An 18,148-nucleotide genomic window follows, 5' to 3' on the forward strand; every position below is an offset into this window, starting at 1 on the left:
TTGTGCAACCTAACATCATGGTGATATCAAAAGTATATTTTTTAATCACAGTATGACTCATCTTTATGAACATGCACACACACTACAACTCTAAACACCTACAAAAGACTGAGGTCGCCAGATCTTTGGTATGAACGAAGTCATGATAAGTGCCTCAATGTAGTAAATGCCTCACTGTAGGCAAGCTCATCACTTGTCACTGATGAAAGAATGTTAAATTTTGGTATAAATCTTGAAAAATGTGAATACGTACTGACAAGTTAAAGACTTGAAGTTGGGTAGACATATTCCACAAGAAGCTGAGCTACGCTCAATTCGAGTATAGTTGATTCTTGCATATACAAGTAACTTGCATTATAATCTAAAAATAGAAAGTAAAACACATTTTTAGTGCCTAAGAAGATTTTTAGTTTGTAATTGTTTATTAATTCATTACTTATTTTTAGATCATTAAAATAGGCATTAATATATACTGAAAAATAATATTGCAAAACAAGAATATTGTTGTTTTCCATAGTAGACACACAAGAAGTGGAAAAAAAATATGTAGCACATCCCTGATCGATATGATAGAAAAATATTGATTTATGATGTGGAGAAGAAAAGATAAGATAGGAGTTAGGCACAAAAGCATATGCAGTGGTGGGCTCATACATAGATAAAAGTAGTAAGAAAAAGTTTTTTATAAACAAATAATAGACCAATATTGTATATCTTTAACTTGGCTACGTAATAGCCAAATACTTGGCTTTATTATTGGACTTCCTCTTAATACTGGTCTAAACATGCACATGCATGGCTTTTGGTGTGGTGAGCCTAGGCCATCACCAATCAAACGTGCACAACAACGGCCAATAACGAAACACGGTATTGGGTGAACAATTAATCTGTCATGATGGTATCTTGCATTGGTATCTAGGTTAAAATACTAATAAAAGAAGATAGAGTGGGTACAATATAGTACTCTAGTCTAGTAGTTTTCCATTTGTCTCTCTGAAAAAAAATAGATTTATAGTAAGTTTAGGATAGATAGTATATGACGGAGAAAATACCATACTATCTTCATTAACTGGAGTAGCTGCATACTAATCAGTGATTGTTTCCAATAGCATACTAACTATAATATTTACTATACTTATGTCGTATCTAACTACAAAAATAAATAGTCGGTGGACCGTGCCCTCTAGGCTTTGTTTAGTTCCAAAAATCTTTGCAAAATGGACATACCACATTTTCGTTTGTATTTGACAAATATTATCTAATGGAACTAATTAGGCTTAACAGATTCGTCTTGCGAATTATAGCTAACTGTGCAATTAGTTATTTTTTTTATTTATATTTAATACTTTATTTATGTACAGCAAGATTCGATGTGATGGAAAATCTAAAAAGATTTGCAAAATTTTTTGGGAACAAAGTCCTAGTAGACAAATTTTTAAGTTAGAAGTCTATTTATTCATAGAGAGTATATAGACAGGAGCAGTTGAGTTAAGGCCTTGTTTAGTTCGCAAAATTTTTTGTTTTTGGGTACTGTAGTATTTCGTTTTTATTTGACAAACATTGTCCAATTACGGAGTAACTAGGCTCAAAAGATTCATCTCACAAATTACAGGTAACCTGTGCAGTTAGTTTTTATTTTCGTCTATATTTAATGCTCCATACATGCGACCGAAAATTCGATGTGACGAGAAATCTTGAAAATTTTTACGAACTAAACAAGGCCTAAACGATGGACAATCAGTAGAATGGACCAGCAGAGTGAGTGAGATAGGATATATAGGATAGGAGTAGCTAGCTAATAACTAGGGAATAGATCGAAGTGGTACACAACAATAAAATAAATTAATAAGCAGTGAAGTGAATAATAAATTTGATGCTAGTACGTACGCGCACTCCATCATTCCCGCCTCGCTGGTAATATTCTTAATCAGAGTGACTGAGGTGGTATAAAAAAAAGTTATAGATTTAGGTTTATTATTTTGCATAATTAAGACTAAACATTATGTAAATTTTTTTAGCAAAATAGCAATTGTTATTCTCTATTTTGAATTTTGGTCTCAAGAGACAAAAAAAAAATAGAGCTTCAAAAGGCTAATGAGAGAGCAATAAATTCTGTATTTTGGATGAAAGTAAGGACTTGTTTAGTTCACCTAAAAACCAAAAACTTTTTAAGATTCCCCATCGCATCAAATCCTGCGGCACATGCATGGAATATTAAATATAGATGAAATAAAAAACTAATTACACAGTTTGCTTGTAAATCGCGAGACAGATCTTTTAAGTCCAGTTACTCCATGATTGGACAATATTTATCAAATAAAAACGAAAGTGCTACAGTGTCAAAATCTAAAAACTTTTTGGATCTAAGCAAGGCCTAAACTTAACTCTGAAAATTTTATATTTCATTGTATTCCATGAAAAACTAAACATGACATGAGTGAAATAAATAGAGCGACAACCCCCCTCGCTAGCGAGCAAGCAAAGTAGCAAACCACCACTATCCACCAGTGCACACTGTGAATCTGAACGGAAAAGGATTTGGGAGTTTGTCCCAAATTAAATCCACCACCACCATCTCGCTCGCTGCCTGCTGCTGAGGTAGCCTGAGATCGAGCAGCAAGTCACAGCAACCATAGCACACGCACGCAGCTGATCCAGCGGGATCGGAGCCAAGAAAAAACCAAGCTAGCTAGCCAGTCGGCGACGTGAAGTGTGTCGGCCCTGGCCCCAATAATCATGGCCGGTGCCGGCGGCGGTGAAGCGGCGGACGTCGTGGGGGGCGGCGAGTGGCCCTTCACGGCCGACGACGCGTACTACGCTGACTCCTCGGCGATATTCGCGGAGCTCGCCGGGTGCTGGGCCGCCGGCGGCGGCGGGACGACGACGGAGGAGCTGATGATGTCGATGATGCTGCCGCCGCTGGATCCGCCGGAGGATCATCATGCCACGCCACCGCCGCCGCCCTGCTTGGCGTCGACGCCGACGCGTGCCGTGTCGGTGGACGGCGGCGGCGCGTCGTCGGCCAGCTCCACCGACGACGGTGCCGCCGCCGCCGCCGCCGCGCAGGAAGAGGAGGAGGAGGACGACGACGACGACGGGGCGCCGGCGGCCGCCGCAGCCACCGAGGCAGCGTAAGTAGTTGCTTAGTGCTATATATTCCGCCGATCTTGTTCATGTCCATCTCCTCCTCCTCCTCCGACAGTCCGATCCCTCGCCAAATTAATTAATAAACTCGTGCGCATTTCACCTGATGATCCATCTTTCTCTCTCATATTCTTACTTTTTATTCAGGATTTAGTTTCACTTCAAACCTGATTTGTTTGTTTTGGTGTTTGCATTTGTTGTTACGTGCATCAAGCTATCAAAAGTTGCACATTTCACCTCTTTCTCCTTTTTTCCCCCTTCAATTCATTTTCTTTTTAGCACTCGTTTCAACCTTTGATTTGCTTCATCTTATTGCTACTGCTTCCAACCATTCTAAATTGCTTTTATTATGCAGTAAGATATACACTATATTTAGATGCATAATAAAATAGACGGCTTGTAATTTATTTAATTTAAAGTGGATGGAACATGAATTACTGATGGATGGCCTCTGCGCAGCGGTTGCAACGGAGGGGCAGTTGGGTAAATTTGCGCGGGAAGAGAGGGAGAGAGAGGGATGGATGGATGGATGGATGGGGACGGAACGGAACGGAACGGAATTGAAGTGAAGCGGACATTGCTCCGCGATTCTCGTGCGTCACAGCAAATCTATATAGCCACTACTCCTTTCACTATCCTACACAGTATATCCTATACAGTAATAATAATAATAAAATAAATAAACACAAGAGCCACGCGGCGCCTTCTCCTCCTCCTTCCTATTCTTACTACCTCATGCACCTTACCTTCGGTTTTATTTCTTTTGCTTTTTTATCTCCTTTTCCATCTTCACTACAACTACAAAAAACATAACTTATATCAAACAAAAATATATAATAGTCCATGCCTGTGATTTTTCTCCCATTTATTACTTGAGGAAAAAAAAACATGTATGTTCTCAAAAACAAAAAAGGGAAAAAAAACTTGTACGTATAATTTAAAATAAAGTGGAGAGAGTAGTACTTGTCACGTCATAATAATAATAATAAACATATATACATAGATAAGACACTGATTGTCAAGTCATGTTCTCCAGTCTAGTCGACAGAATGCAACCGCACGATGGACGATTCATCATATATAAATATATAATTATATACTAGCAGCATGATGCACAGCTAGCTAGCCATGTAAGGTCGCTCGGTGTTGCACGTACGTAACGTACCTTCATCTCATCACATGCATGCAACAAGCGCAAAGGCGGCCGGTCACCGGCCGTGCATATACCCTCAGCACGCAGCACATGGCGTCTTCACCGTACGTTAATTACCTTCGTTCACGTCACAAATAATAGAGTTACTTAATTATTAGTGATCATATGTAAAAATATGGTTGCAGGAGCAAGCCGCCGGCGCCGGGGAAGACGACGAAGTCGTCGGCGGCGGGGCAGAAGCGGGCGCGGCAGCCGCGGTTCGCGTTCATGACCAAGAGCGACGTGGACCACCTGGAGGACGGATACCGATGGAGGAAGTACGGACAGAAGGCCGTCAAGAACAGCCCCTTCCCCAGGTAATATAAGGCCTTGTTTAGATCTAATTTTTTTTTAAATTTTGACACTATAGTATTTTCGTTTTTATTTGATAAACATTGTTCAATCATAGAGTAATGACGGAGAATCTTAAATTTTTTTTTGATTTTTGGGTGAAGCCTAATACACCCATGCATGCAATGTCTATGTATATATTTCCACTTCTCTCTCTCTCAGTTGTCTGAATTTCCTTTTTCCCGCTGTTCAGATAACATACAATTTTATCATTGTTGTTTGATCATACTATGATAGAAATGATTTTTGCTCATGGTCAAAAACAATTTTCATCGGGGCTGCTTTATCCGTCCCTAAACAGACATTTTCAGGGTCCATTTTATTATTAAAAAAATCTGCCACTAAAACACTACTACAGGAATCTTTTAATTATGAGGCGGTCAGAAATGGTTTTTCAAGGTAGATAAAAAACAAACGCCTCGGAGAAAAAGTCATGGTAAAGAGTAGGCTTTCACATTTGGGCAAACTGCTCGCCTCAGTAAATGAAATTTACAAAATAAAATAAATCTAGCCTGCGAGCCCAATGGCCTACTGAGCCTGCCCGTCGGGATCTGTCGCTACCGCCCGGAGCACCGCCGCTGGATCCAGTCGGCCTCCCGCAGCCGAATTCAAGCGCACGCCGCCTCATCGGGCTGCCCGCCACCGCATCCACCCTCTCGGTCGCCCGACACCGGATTTGCGCTCGCCCTCCACCGTTGCCCGCTACCCTCCACTGGGGGAGGAGGTGGCACTCCCCTCCACACCGTCACCAGCAACCGGACTACACTCGATGTAGTAGGAGGCGAAGGGGCGCCGGATCTATGGTGGTGGCGCCGGATTTGGGGTGGTGGAGGAGCGCCATCCTTGGGGAAGAAGGGGAAGGGTTGCCGGATCTAGGGTGGTGGAGGCAGCGACATCGAGTGTTGGGGAGGAAGGCAACCACGTCGGGTGCTGAGAGAGAGAGAGAGAGAGAGAGAGAGGAATGAGGAGATTAGGGTTTCCCCATTTATATACAACCACCTATATCCGGTTGAGATGAGTCTTTCTTGGGCTCGGTCATATCAGTTAATGATTTACCAAGACCGTTATTTTATAATCCGTGAATAACCGAGGTGGGCTACCAGGCTGCCCGCCTAGGAGCTCCAAACTGAAACGCCGCGGAAAAGATTTTCTGTATAGTAAAAATATGTTTTTAGGGGAAGATTGCTTTAAGAAAACTAATTCTGAAAATAGAAAAATAAATGTATAGCTAGTATACCGAGACTGCATGCACCATATACTTGATTTCTCTCTCTCTCCATATACACGTAGAATTTATAGTCCAATAATGGCATATGTATATATCCAGCAGCATTCAATTTGTACCTTTGTATGAATGAAATAATGAATCACACCAAGCATTCAAATATGTGCGTGGATCACTTAAAACTGTTACGGCTATTCAATATCACACGGATTGCAATTAAGTATAATACAAAGTACAGCTCTCCTACACTTAATGCCTACTTTACTCTAGGTTTAATTTATAATCATTTTGGTACTTTTAAACAAATAAAATAAAATTGCAACTGATCTGATCTGATTAGAATGCTGGCAAACATATAGCAACAATATAATTAAAAGGAACAGCTGATGATACATGCATCTGCATCTGAATCTCTGAAAATTGAACTCTAAAAGTCAAGTTATGGATGATGTACCACTGTGTACCTGCTGCAGGAGCTACTACCGGTGCACCAACAGCAAGTGCACGGTGAAGAAGCGGGTGGAGCGGTCCTCCGACGACCCCTCCGTCGTCGTCACCACCTACGAGGGCCAGCACTGCCACCACACCGTCGCCTTCCCGCGCGCCCACCACCTCCACGCCGCCCTCGCCGCCGCCGGCCACCACCACATGCCATTCAATTTCTCTGCCGCCGCGCACCACCACCACCTCTACGGCACCACCAGCGGCGTCGTCACCGACCACGGCCACCTGCCGCCGCTGCTTCTCCCGACGACACCCGCGCCTCAGCACAACGCTCTCAACGACAGCGACAACAACGGCTCGCCGCTCGCCTGCAGGACGTCGACGACGACGTCGTCGCTGCTAAGGCCACTCGACTGCAACCACCAGGAGCTTCTGCTGGCGGCGGCAGCGAGCTACCCCTTGTCGTCCTCAGCTGCGATGTCGTCGATGCCAGTGCCTTCCATGTCAACGACGACGACGACATCGTTGCCGCCGCCGGCTAGCAGTGCCGTCGACAAGGGGCTTCTTGACGACATGGTGCCGCCGGCGATGAGGCATGGATAGTTAATTGATTACTTTAATTAATTCGATGGATCCATGCATCAGTTTATTTGTTGCCTATATTATTAATCTCTGATTGGACAGACAGATCAGACAAGAAGAATTGATTGTAAACATATACATATATAGGTATATATATAGAGTGGTGGTGTCAAATGTCAACTGTCTAGCAATAGCAGTCGGCAGCCTTGGATAAAATTTTAGTTACACAAGGTTATATATTGTTCCAACCAAGAGCTCTACTGATTAATATATGTTGCAGTTATTAAGCATGTCACATAAATCGGTTTGGCTTCTCTATCTATAATTTGGAACTGAGTGACTAATGACTGTGCACCTGATATACTTATTTTATATCCCTTCAGCTTGATTCATTTCTTCCTGGGGTGTATAAGGAAGAGAACATATGCATGCATGATGCATGCACAAAGTTGCACTTGCACCTACCTGTCATAGGAATATGAATAATCCAACTTTGCATCTTGGAGCCTTTTCTGCAATGTTATCTTCAATCTTGTGTGAATGGATTGTTCAGTATTTCCTAATCTCTCTATACGAGATCCCTGTGCTCACATTAGTGCTTTTTGTTCACTACTCGTAAAGTCTCTATACAGGATCCAGTGTCCACATTCAGTGGTTTCTATGTGCCGCTTTTGCAAACCAGAAATTTGTCTCTGAATGAAAAAAAAAAGAGAGAGCACAACTTGCAAGAGAAAAGTCCTGAGCTTGGTTACATTTTATTAGGAAGTACTACGTACATACATCAGAAATCAATTGATCGGCTACGCCACCGCCGGCATGCCATTGAGCCAGGCGTCCAGCGGCTTGCCGACGGAGTAGACGACGAAGCCGATCTCCCTGAGCTCCCCGGCGTCGACGACGTTGCGGCCGTCGAAGACGAACGCCGGCCTCATCATGCCGTCGAACACCCGGCGGTAGTCGAGCGTCCTGAACTCGTCCCACTCCGTCAGCACGCAGAGGCCATGCGCGCCGTCGGCAGCCTCGTACGCGTCCCTCGTCACCTCCACCTCCGCCGCCGCCGCCGCCGTGTCCCGCCGAATTATCTGCGTCTCGCTCACCACCGGGTCGTACACGCTGACTCGGGCCCCCTCGGCCAGCAGGGCCCGGCACACGTCCACCGCCGGCGACTCCCTCGTATCCCCCACGCCCTTCTTGAACGCGAGCCCGAGCACGGCCACCTTCTTGCCGGCCACCGTGCCGAGCATGGACGCCACCAAGCGGCGCACGAACCGGCCCTTCTGGTACTCGTTCACGGCCACCACCTGCCGCCAGTACTCCGCCGCCTCGTGCAGGCCGTGACGCTCGCAGTCGTACGCCAGGCTCAGCACGTCTCGCCGGAGGCTCGGCCCGCCGAACCCGACGCCGGCGTCCAGGAACCCCCTGCCGCCGCCCCCGACGCGGCCGTCGCTGCCGACGGCGCGCGCGACGTCCGAGACGTCGGCGCCCGTGGCCTCGCACAGCGCGGAGAGCGCGTTCACCGACGACACTCGCTGCGCCAGGAGCGCGCTCGCCGCGAGCTTGGCGAGCTCCGCGGACTGGAGCCCCGTGGTGACGATCCGATCCTCGGGGACCCAGTGCGCGTACACGTCCACCAGCGCGCGCACGGCGCCCACGTCGGTGTCCCCGCCGCCGATGACCACGCGGTCGGGGCACAGCAGGTCCCGCACGGCGGTGCCCTCGGAGAAGAACTCCGGGTTGGAGAGGACCTGGAACGCGCCGTCTCCGGCATGCGCATGCAGGATCCTCTCCATGGCCTCGGCGGTCCTGACGGGGACGGCGGACTTCTCGACGACGATCTTGCCCGTGCCGGGGCGGGACGCGGCGGCGACCACGCGCGCCGCGCTCTCCCAGTAGGCGAGGTCGGGCGCCCTGCCGGTGCCGAGGCCGCGCGCCTTGGTGGGCGTGTTGACGGACACGAAGACGATGTCGGCGTCGGCGACATGGCGGTCCACGTCGGCGCTGAAGGAGAGGTTGCGGCCGCGGCAGGCCCTGACGATGGTGTCCAGGCCCGGTTCCAGCACCGGGAGGCGGTCGCTGTTCCAGGCGTCGATGCGCGGCCGGGAGACGTCCACGACGGTGACCTCGATGGCCGGGCACTTGAGTGCCATCACGGCCATGGACGGGCCGCCGACGTAGCCGGCACCAATGCAGCAGATCTTCACCATGGCCGACTCCGAATCGGAAGCAGCAAGAAGATGACTTAGACATTGAAGCAACAAAATGATCTCAAAGGTAACAATCTGCCATGGTTAACCCATGTAGACTGCATTGCAAACGAAATGGCGTCGATCAAGAAGTAAACTGTATGGGCTTGGGGAAAATTTTACCGGTTGTGAAGAAGCATGCAAGATGTCGACGAGGAGGGGGGGGATTGTGAAGCATTAGTGGTGTGCACAACTCTTTAAATACACGTAGAGCACCAATCCACCATTGACAGGATCACAGAGCACAAGATTATGCCAGAAGTAGCCAGCTCCTCCATTGCCCAGATTCTCTAGCAGTAACTTTAATCCTGCCATGGAAGACGAGAAAAGCAGAGAATAAAGGAACAGCATGAGCTGATCTAACCTGCCCAAACCCCTCACATAATTCTCAAAGGCTTTCGTTCAGCACGTGCCACCTTAACAAGTCCGGAGACCGAAAGGTACAAGATGCCATGGATCGAGTTCAGAACGTCTGGAGGTTTTGCTACTTTAAGAAAGAATAGAGATGGCTCGTAAAATAAAAAAATGAAACTTTCCGAATACGCATCACACGCGTTGCTGCATCCATCCTTGGAAATATGACAGATTCGAATACATGAAATGAGGCTCAGAAGCTGGCATAGCCAAGATGCATCATGAAAATATGACAGCTTCGTACATAGACATAGCAGCCTAAGCGCACACACATCAGAGAGCAGGGCAATTACACGACACATACTGAAACTAACTCAGAAATAGAGAGTAACTAGAAAGAGTACACTCCATCCTTAATTGTTCCCAGATGAGCCCGAAAAGAGGTTTGACCGAGGTGTGTTGATCTGGAAATTTCTGACATCCAGTTCAACTTGTACGTTTGAACTGAGACTTTGACTTCAAATCCTTACTATCCAAATCAAAACAAGCTGAAATGAATTACGCGCACTTTAATTCTCAATAAAAGTAAATTGCGCTGTTTAAGTTCGTGTACAAGGTATTTCTGTAAACAAATAGGAGAGGTATGAACAAGGTTCGTTCAGCCCTGGTTGAGTTACAACAAGTTTCATCTGGGTACAACATCAGACTGATGACACTGCTACGGTGGAGACGAAACACAAGGATGAATTAACTTCTTTCGACTTGTCTTACCAGCTGCTTCAAACTGGCATTCTATGATGGGGGTCCTAGAGGGCACCAAACTGTACAACGGAAACCAAATACCCATAGAAGCACTACTCACTTTCATAATCCTCCTCATCTCCGAACGAGAACACCGATGCATCTGCTGCAATCGCCTTGAATTCGCTCATGCTGGAATTGTCAGCAGCTGTAGGTGGTGCTGTGGTTAGGGAGCTGGTCTTGCTGCTGACTTCAGTTTTGAGAGATGCATCAGGTGCCTTTGTGGTTCCTTGTTCGCTGGTTATAGCTACTTTATCCAGTCTACTAGCAGCAGCTGATACCTCCTTCTGCACGTTGCTTGTTTCAGATGGTTTCGCAGCATTTACACTGTTTTGACCGCCGCTGGCAATCTTCTCCTTTCTTCCCTTGGATGATCCATCCTCCCCGTCACTATCAGAGAACACTTCATCTTTATCATTGCTTCCAGTTCCCTTGTTGGATTCTGCAGGTGCAGCATTATTTTCTTTCGCGACCGTGCTAGCCGATGAATCAGCATCAGATTTATTATCAGCAGGTCCAGTGGCTGGTTTTGGTTTTGGTGGTTGCGAGCCATCGTAATCTACCAGGACAACCTCAACCTGGAACCCAGGTGATGGCAATTTTCTCTGGATAAAATTATGAAGTAATTTAGTCTCAAGTCCCAAAAAGAACTGGTAAACAAGAACCACAACATTGCAACGCTGTCACTGATTCTCTAACATAAAATGCAAATAAGCAATCATTGAATAAATAGCTATTGATAAAATGTCTGTTTCCTTCACCTACTGATCATAAAATGTTTATGCATGGGCGAAAGAAGTGCACTCAGTTACAAATCCAGCTTCCTATATTTTTCAGCTCGATGACCAAGCAGGAGCGAAGTAAACTAGGCAAGGCTACACAATAGTACTCAGCAAGCATGGCAATGCCAGGAGCAGAGAGTTGATTTAAAATACAAAGTGATTCGGGCGAAATAAAAATAAGCATCAACCCAACATATGGAGGCCATTCTCAAAACTACCTAAGATGTGTGAACAAACGAGATCTAACATCTGATTCCGACATCATAAAAACAAAGTATGAGCACAACAGAATTCATCAGGATTTAGTGACACATCTTGTTAGTTTCATATTCGTTCTTCACAAATAGTTATAAATATTATTAACAACAAAGAAGCCTTCACCTTGTCAAAATCATCAAGATCAGTGGGATTCAAAGTCACCCTGTTCTCCATCATTGTTGTATTTAACCAGCTGAAAAGGATAGGGGGGAAATGAAATTAAATATCAGGACAATAACTCTTTTCCAGATTCGCATGAAAAAAGGTTGGTGCCATCCAATCAAGATAATATACACATGTGCAACTTACAAAACATGGAATAAAAAGAAAATGAAACCATTAACAGAGCACAGATATATCTAGGAAATATTATCATTATTATTAGTTTATTACTACATGGAACTTACCAGTAAAAATCTCCCTGTCGATCATGAAACTGGATCTTGAAATCACCAGCTACCTCGGCTAAGCCAGGTTCTCCTGGCAATGCAAAAACCATAATCCCCTTCTTTGGTGCACTAAACCAGAAATCTTCTGGCTGAAATTATGGTAGTAAATTTAGATAATTAGATTACAATGGAGATTACAAAGGAACAAATTCTACACATTCAGCATAAAAGTATGCATACATAAAGATCTAGAATGGTACAAATTAGTCTTCACAGGACATACTGTAAGTCATAGAAAAATAAGACATTTCTTCTGTTTTGTTTTCTTTTTTGTTACATAAGAGACAGCAAGGAGAAGCATCACTCTGGGAATGCCTTCTTGTTATTTACGTCGAGAGGAACACAGGAAACAATGCAATATCTTGAGTTTATCCTCAAGTGTAGTTTGCATATCAAATATATGTTGTACTAAGAGACAGCTATGCAAATATCAATACATTGATCAGTGGTACTAGTCATTTAAGTTGGCTTCAAGTTGTACATTATCCTTCCAAAACAATGAGACATTCCCTTATCTAGCATTGCTATATAAAAACATTGGTGTCCTTACCACTATGCAAACAGGCATCAAATTATGAAGAATTAATAATATAAGCTACCCAAATATTCCATAGCAAATTGAACAGAGACAAAACTATAAACCCATGAGTAACTGAACGCAAAATAAGAGTGGTTGACAAATGAAGATGCTTACCATTAGTTCTTTTGTTCTTGGATGCTTCTTTGTAGAAAAAAGTACACCTGCATAACAGATTGATTAATTGATGCACTAGATGATATCAAACCACAGTATATTCTTAAATTATTGTATCATGATATATGGCAACTTCAGTTTCAATTAAATGGACACACCATTGTGATTAGAGACTGTAATTGATGGCCTAATCCAATAGGGGCATCTATGAAGACGAAAGCCTCTAAGCATACACCTGGAAAGTGTAATAACATGATTAATTACTAAAGCAAAATACACATGCATATTATTTTGACACCATGGTTGAAAAGGTATAAATACCTTCGGGGTGGCTGATTTTCACCATTGAAGTAAGTTAAGATGCGCTCAAAATACTTCACGTATCTCTGCAATTTGCCCATGTTCAGAATAATATAAAGACAAAAGTTATATGAATCAACTTTCATAACTATGAGGATCAACTCACAATCTGACTTGGGAGAATAAGCCCTTTTCCATCTACACATCTTTTCTGGTTATAGTATTCAATGGACTCCTCAGCAGTAGGAAAGAACTGTCCATTATAGAAGGGGGAAAAAACCTCCAATCGTAAGAAATTTGGTGGAGATTTTGCAGTACGTATAATTCTAATTGGTATACAGATATAACGCATGGTAACCTTACCTTTAGAAACAGAAGAAGACTTGAGATCATCAATCCTGTCCTTGCCTTACCAGCTTTGCAATGGACAACCACCACATTCTCTATATCCTCCTTCAACCATGAGTAGGCACTATGGCAGAATGATATGACAAGTTGTATTGGAGGACAGTTGTGATCATCAAAAGGAAAGCAGGCCACCTGAAATATGCACGCAAAATTTGATTTTCCAATATAATACACCAAACAAATTCATCATGCTGCAAGGCCAAACATTTGACATCAAGGCACAACAGAAGTATTGTCAAATTACCAAAAAATACAATAAGAAAACTGAGACAAAGATGGGAACACTTTATACATCAGCAGATGTGCCACTGAGTTTTTAGTATTTTTGGTTGGTGTCTGGGAGTATCATGCCTTAGGTGTAGTATAAATGTGAAAATAGTAAGCAACCCATACCTTTCCTTCAAAAAGAGATGCATCATATAGCCTTTCAGAACAAAGATTGTACACCTTATACTTCCCCTGTACAATAATGATTAAATTAGAGACTAAAATGCATGATTAGTTCAAAATTCCTTAAATTTATTATTATGCTACAAAAAAGATAAGCCCTCAAACTCAGGTTCTCTCTATAATTAAAGTTTCGAATCTAGACTCAAAGTTATAAGAAGGTGCTAGGCGAGATCTAGGCGATGACCCACCACCTAGAGCCTAGGCCAGCCTAGGCGTTCCCAAGGCGTTAGTGTATACACACATATATGTTTAAAAAAGAAAAAGAAAATAGGAGATAAGTGGACTTCAGTGCAGAGAAAGGTCCATAAAACAGTAAACGGCCCAAAGCCCAAGCCCCCAAAACCTTATCTGATTCCCTTCCTCCTCTGCTCCGTCTCCTGCACCGCCATACACGCATACGCCCGCACGGGCACGTCCACGGCGACCTCCACCCACCGACCGTCGGTCCTCTGGTCTCCTCTGCCTCTCTATCTCCTCTGTCTCTCTGGTTAGCACACCACTCAGACACGCATGCTGCCTGCCGCTCCTCATCCCCCACTGGCGACCTCCGCCTGCGATCCACTGGTCCTCCACCCCCACAGGTGACCTGCTTGCGGCGTGGCCCTGGATTTGGGTGTACGTCGCCCCTTAGGCGAGGCGGCACCCCTCCGCCCAGCGTGTAAGCGCGCCTGGGCGAGCGCCTAGGAGCGCCTTTTTGAAGCTTATCTAGACTTATCTAGCTGCCTTGAATAGACAAACAATGCACTTAAGCACATTAACTTTCTTTTTATAAGAAGGAAAAGGCAATACACATACCAGGAGGGGAAGGAATTTTGGAAATGCATGGGGAGAAAATAAAACATGCTCATTAGACAAGATGAAATGTATAACTATATAATCTAGGGCAATGTGGGGGCCAGGGAGGGGGGACCAACCCAAATGGTCTTATAGTGCTCATTTGTTCATGAAAAACAAACATGTATATTCTATGCAATTATGAAATTGTTAACATCTATAATAATCATGGAAAGATGATCATGTGAAAAACAATTCAGTTTTTCTCTTCTTTTTTTTCCCTCAGAAAACAGAGGGAATCCCCTCCTAAAGTGAGGACCCGGGTTTGGGCCCAGGTGCCAAGGTCCTCAGTTTTGTTCTTTAATACAACTAATAAGCTGTTAAATGATGCTGGGGTGAAGTGAATCGAATACGAACCAAAAAAAGGTCCCAGCACATTCCAATTAAGAATGAAGAAACTACTGACAGAGAGAGGGAAAATTCAAAACCTATTAGTTTCGGTAGAATTTCGTAGTCAAATAAAACAGATTATTCATTTATACGTTACATCCCTACTGCTCTAACACCGATAATATCCTTCTAAAGTTATTCCTGTCTCATTCTCACTCTATTGAACCTAGTCCTTGACTCCCAAAGCTCAAGCTGGTTCATGCTACATTAATAAAATGAAGACAATGCAGTATGTTAATTTTTAAGAAACTTAATAACAAGCAAAAGTTACCTTATGGTGCATTTCAAAGAACCTGATGACTTCCTCCATGTGGTTGCGGTAGAAACCCTGCATGGAGTATTAATTTCCCTTTTTCCATGAGGGCATATAAAAGGGAACAAGCTTTAAGGAAACTTTGAAATCTAGCTTCTATACTGACCTCAAAATATCCAAAAAGCCCTGAACTCAAATCACCAGCAGGAAAACCCATAGCAATTATGTTCTCAGTAATATATGTCATGTCTAAATCAAATCCTCCTTCCTGAGTAAGTAGCAGAATCAGAACATTACACCTTTCCATTATATTAAATCTACACAACTTATCAACTAAAGGATCATCACTAATATGATCTGATGTACAATTCCTTCAGGTGTGGATGACAACAATCAACCGATTCAACCCCACATGATTTATAAAATGGTTAATCAGCAGCATCAAATTGATGATTCTTGCTCCTGTAAGTAAATTTTCTGTTCTCCAATTGCCCTTAGTGTTTATATCAAAGTGCATAGAAGTGACGATTTCTTATCATCATCAGGTACAAAGAAAGATCTCCCTGATAGAGAAACTAGCGTTCAACAAGGTTACCTAGGATCTAAGCATCACCCTACAATGTGCCTAGGAGGCTAGGACCTATAGATATTGAGAGCATGTGTAGCAACATAAAATGCGAGAATTAGAGAAACCTGTGTAATGTGTACAAAATTGCTGCAAGTTAGATATGAGCAAATAGATTATTGTATAGATCTAAGCTAACAGTCATTAGCATTAATCCGCACTGGCACAGGGACATAATGCAGCAAGTTTACCATCACTAAAGGTGATGAATGAACACTTACGTGATCGTATCCTGGTTATGTTATGAAGGAGAATATAATTGGTGGAATATTTGATATATTGCATTGGGCCTCATGGGCTGATTATATAGGGTACATAGGACTAACACCTTATGTGGGTACACAATATGGTACTATTCCTATTTACTCTAACATGTTACACTATGAGAACTGAATGACAAGAGTATTTGAAGGTGTCAAATTTTCGATTCCCATGTAGAATTAGAAGTACCTGGTATCGTCTTTTATTCTGTGAGACCATGTGGCGAGCCTTGACTTGCACTGCCTTTACAGCATTCTTAGAGGAATCCACAATGCCTTTTGTCAAAGAACCAAAAACCCCAGGCTGTCCTGTTGTTGGGGATGTGCTTCCTTCAGCACCCTCATCTTGCTGTGGCGCTTTTGGAGACATACGCAGTCCAAGGCCACTTGTTAAACGGGCAAAGGTATTCTTTCCAGTAGGTGATTCTTGACCTGATGAAGGCTGGGGAATTTTGAGGTTCTTAGCCCAGGAGGATAAACCAGATGCAGAAAACACGGATGCTGGTGCCTCACGCCCTGCAGCATCTTCTGCAGGAGCAGCGGTAGGTGAAGAAACAGCAGCAGGAGCGGCACCAGCAACCTTACTGGGAGAATCAGTTGCAGCCGGACGAACAGGGTCTGCACTGGTAACAGGAGTTGCAGCTGAATCCTGGTTGTCCAAACTAGTGGGTGGCAGATCCAATGGCTTGACTTGCTGCTCTTCCATGACTGTGTAATCGATGTTAATTACTCCGAGGTACTAGAAAAGCATGTAACATCTGCAAGACCATTACGCATGAACAAAGTCAGGAAGCTCAGTCTACAAGTAGGATAGGACTTTGTGAAGTAAATGGGTGTGCAGATATACACAGACAATCGATAGATAGTGCAGAACTGAAGATGAAACCTTAAAATGTTTTGCCCTATGCTACATGTGGCTCAAATTATACATTCTCAAGGCCCACCAAAGAAGCACTGATTTTGGTCAAATTAACACAGTCCCTTCAGTAAACAGTGTCACATGTCTGAGAAAAATAATCTCTCACAACTATATAAAACTTAACAAAGTAAGTTTCTAGTGCTGTGATATATTGGTACAAAACATGAGAGGCCAAAAAAATTATGTCCCATGCAACAGCTGAGACTTCCGTCCAGTGCCAACTGATAGACTGGGGTAACCTAGCTTAGCTAGCCTAAGAATTTGTAGGGAACAAGTATGACCTAAAATGAATACTGAATTGTTTATAGATGGTACAGCAGGAAAACTGAATCCCCTTGGCAATGCCTCAAATCATCTCGCGCCAGGCTCTCTTGTGCCCAAACATCACTCACGAGCTCAGGCTAGCAGAATAACAGAGCAGAGCAGGCAGCATTAGCGCTCCTCTCGTGCCCGGTTAGATCCCAAAACAGTAGTCCCGATTTTCAAATAGCCTAAGACGCACCGAGTGATTATGGAATTAGATTGGAGATCAAAAATAGAAGGGAATTTAGATCGGCGCTCATATTCGATCTGAGACCATTGGAGCCCCCAGCTGAGAAACCATTGGAGCCCGAAGCTGGGGAAACAATTCGATACTCGTCTCCACCAATCCCATAAGCGAAGAACCCAAACCCCAAATAACCCCCAAATAGTGAGAGAGGACGAAAGACAGGCAGCAGGGACAGCTACGATTAACAGATGGCCTCCATGGGCGTTGTTGACCTAAGAAGGCGACGACTTCTTACCTGGAGGCGGAGGAGGAGGCGGCGGAGGAGAGGGCGACAGGATCGAGCTCTGGAGGCGAACTGCGTCGCAGAGGAGCGCCGGCCGCGCAAGGAGGAGGTGGCAGAGGGCAGCGTGGGAGGGACGGCGCCGACGAGAACGAGATCCGCGAGGACCAAACAACAACAGAGGGCGGTGACGAGATCCGATGCGCGAGCGCGAGGTGCAGTCGGCACCGCACCGGGGGGACCCTCCCTGAGCGGCTACGCGACTGACGTCTGGGCCCTCGCACCACCGGCCCGGGCCAAGCGGCAAGGTGGAGCCATGCACCAAACATGCGCCAGGAGGCTTACCAGCACGATCCAAGCGGAAGTGGAGACCGGTTATTTATTTATTTATTTATTTATAAAATTTGGTTCCTAGAACAT

The 18,148-nt window shown here is 44.3% G+C and overlaps 3 protein-coding genes across 3 annotated transcripts; 1 reads left to right on the forward strand and 2 right to left on the reverse strand.

Moving 5' to 3' along the window:
- LOC8054521 lies at positions 2,444 to 7,225 on the forward strand. The gene is made up of 3 exons (XM_021452881.1): positions 2,444 to 3,131; positions 4,483 to 4,653; positions 6,386 to 7,225. The coding sequence occupies exons 1-3, from the start codon at positions 2,737 to 2,739 to the stop codon at positions 6,957 to 6,959; spliced, it is 1,140 nt and encodes a 379-aa protein (XP_021308556.1). The 5' UTR covers positions 2,444 to 2,736; the 3' UTR covers positions 6,960 to 7,225.
- On the reverse strand, positions 7,666 to 9,929 carry LOC8081608 (UDP-glucose 6-dehydrogenase 5). The gene has a single exon (XM_002461281.2). The coding sequence runs from the start codon at positions 9,140 to 9,142 to the stop codon at positions 7,739 to 7,741; it is 1,404 nt and encodes a 467-aa protein (XP_002461326.1). The 5' UTR covers positions 9,143 to 9,929; the 3' UTR covers positions 7,666 to 7,738.
- On the reverse strand, positions 10,082 to 17,992 carry LOC8054522 (phosphatidylinositol 3,4,5-trisphosphate 3-phosphatase and protein-tyrosine-phosphatase PTEN2A). Its single transcript, XM_021453297.1, has 13 exons — positions 17,744 to 17,992; positions 16,230 to 16,797; positions 15,321 to 15,422; positions 15,173 to 15,229; positions 13,621 to 13,686; positions 13,183 to 13,359; positions 12,986 to 13,072; positions 12,841 to 12,905; positions 12,678 to 12,754; positions 12,520 to 12,566; positions 11,784 to 11,914; positions 11,500 to 11,569; positions 10,082 to 10,941 (listed from the first exon to the last, which is right to left on the reverse strand). The coding sequence occupies exons 2-13, from the start codon at positions 16,743 to 16,745 to the stop codon at positions 10,390 to 10,392; spliced, it is 1,947 nt and encodes a 648-aa protein (XP_021308972.1). The 5' UTR covers positions 16,746 to 16,797; positions 17,744 to 17,992; the 3' UTR covers positions 10,082 to 10,389.

The sequence above is a fragment of the Sorghum bicolor genome, chromosome 2 (assembly GCF_000003195.3).
Source record: "Sorghum bicolor cultivar BTx623 chromosome 2, Sorghum_bicolor_NCBIv3, whole genome shotgun sequence".
Taxonomy (NCBI): Eukaryota; Viridiplantae; Streptophyta; class Magnoliopsida; order Poales; family Poaceae; genus Sorghum; species Sorghum bicolor.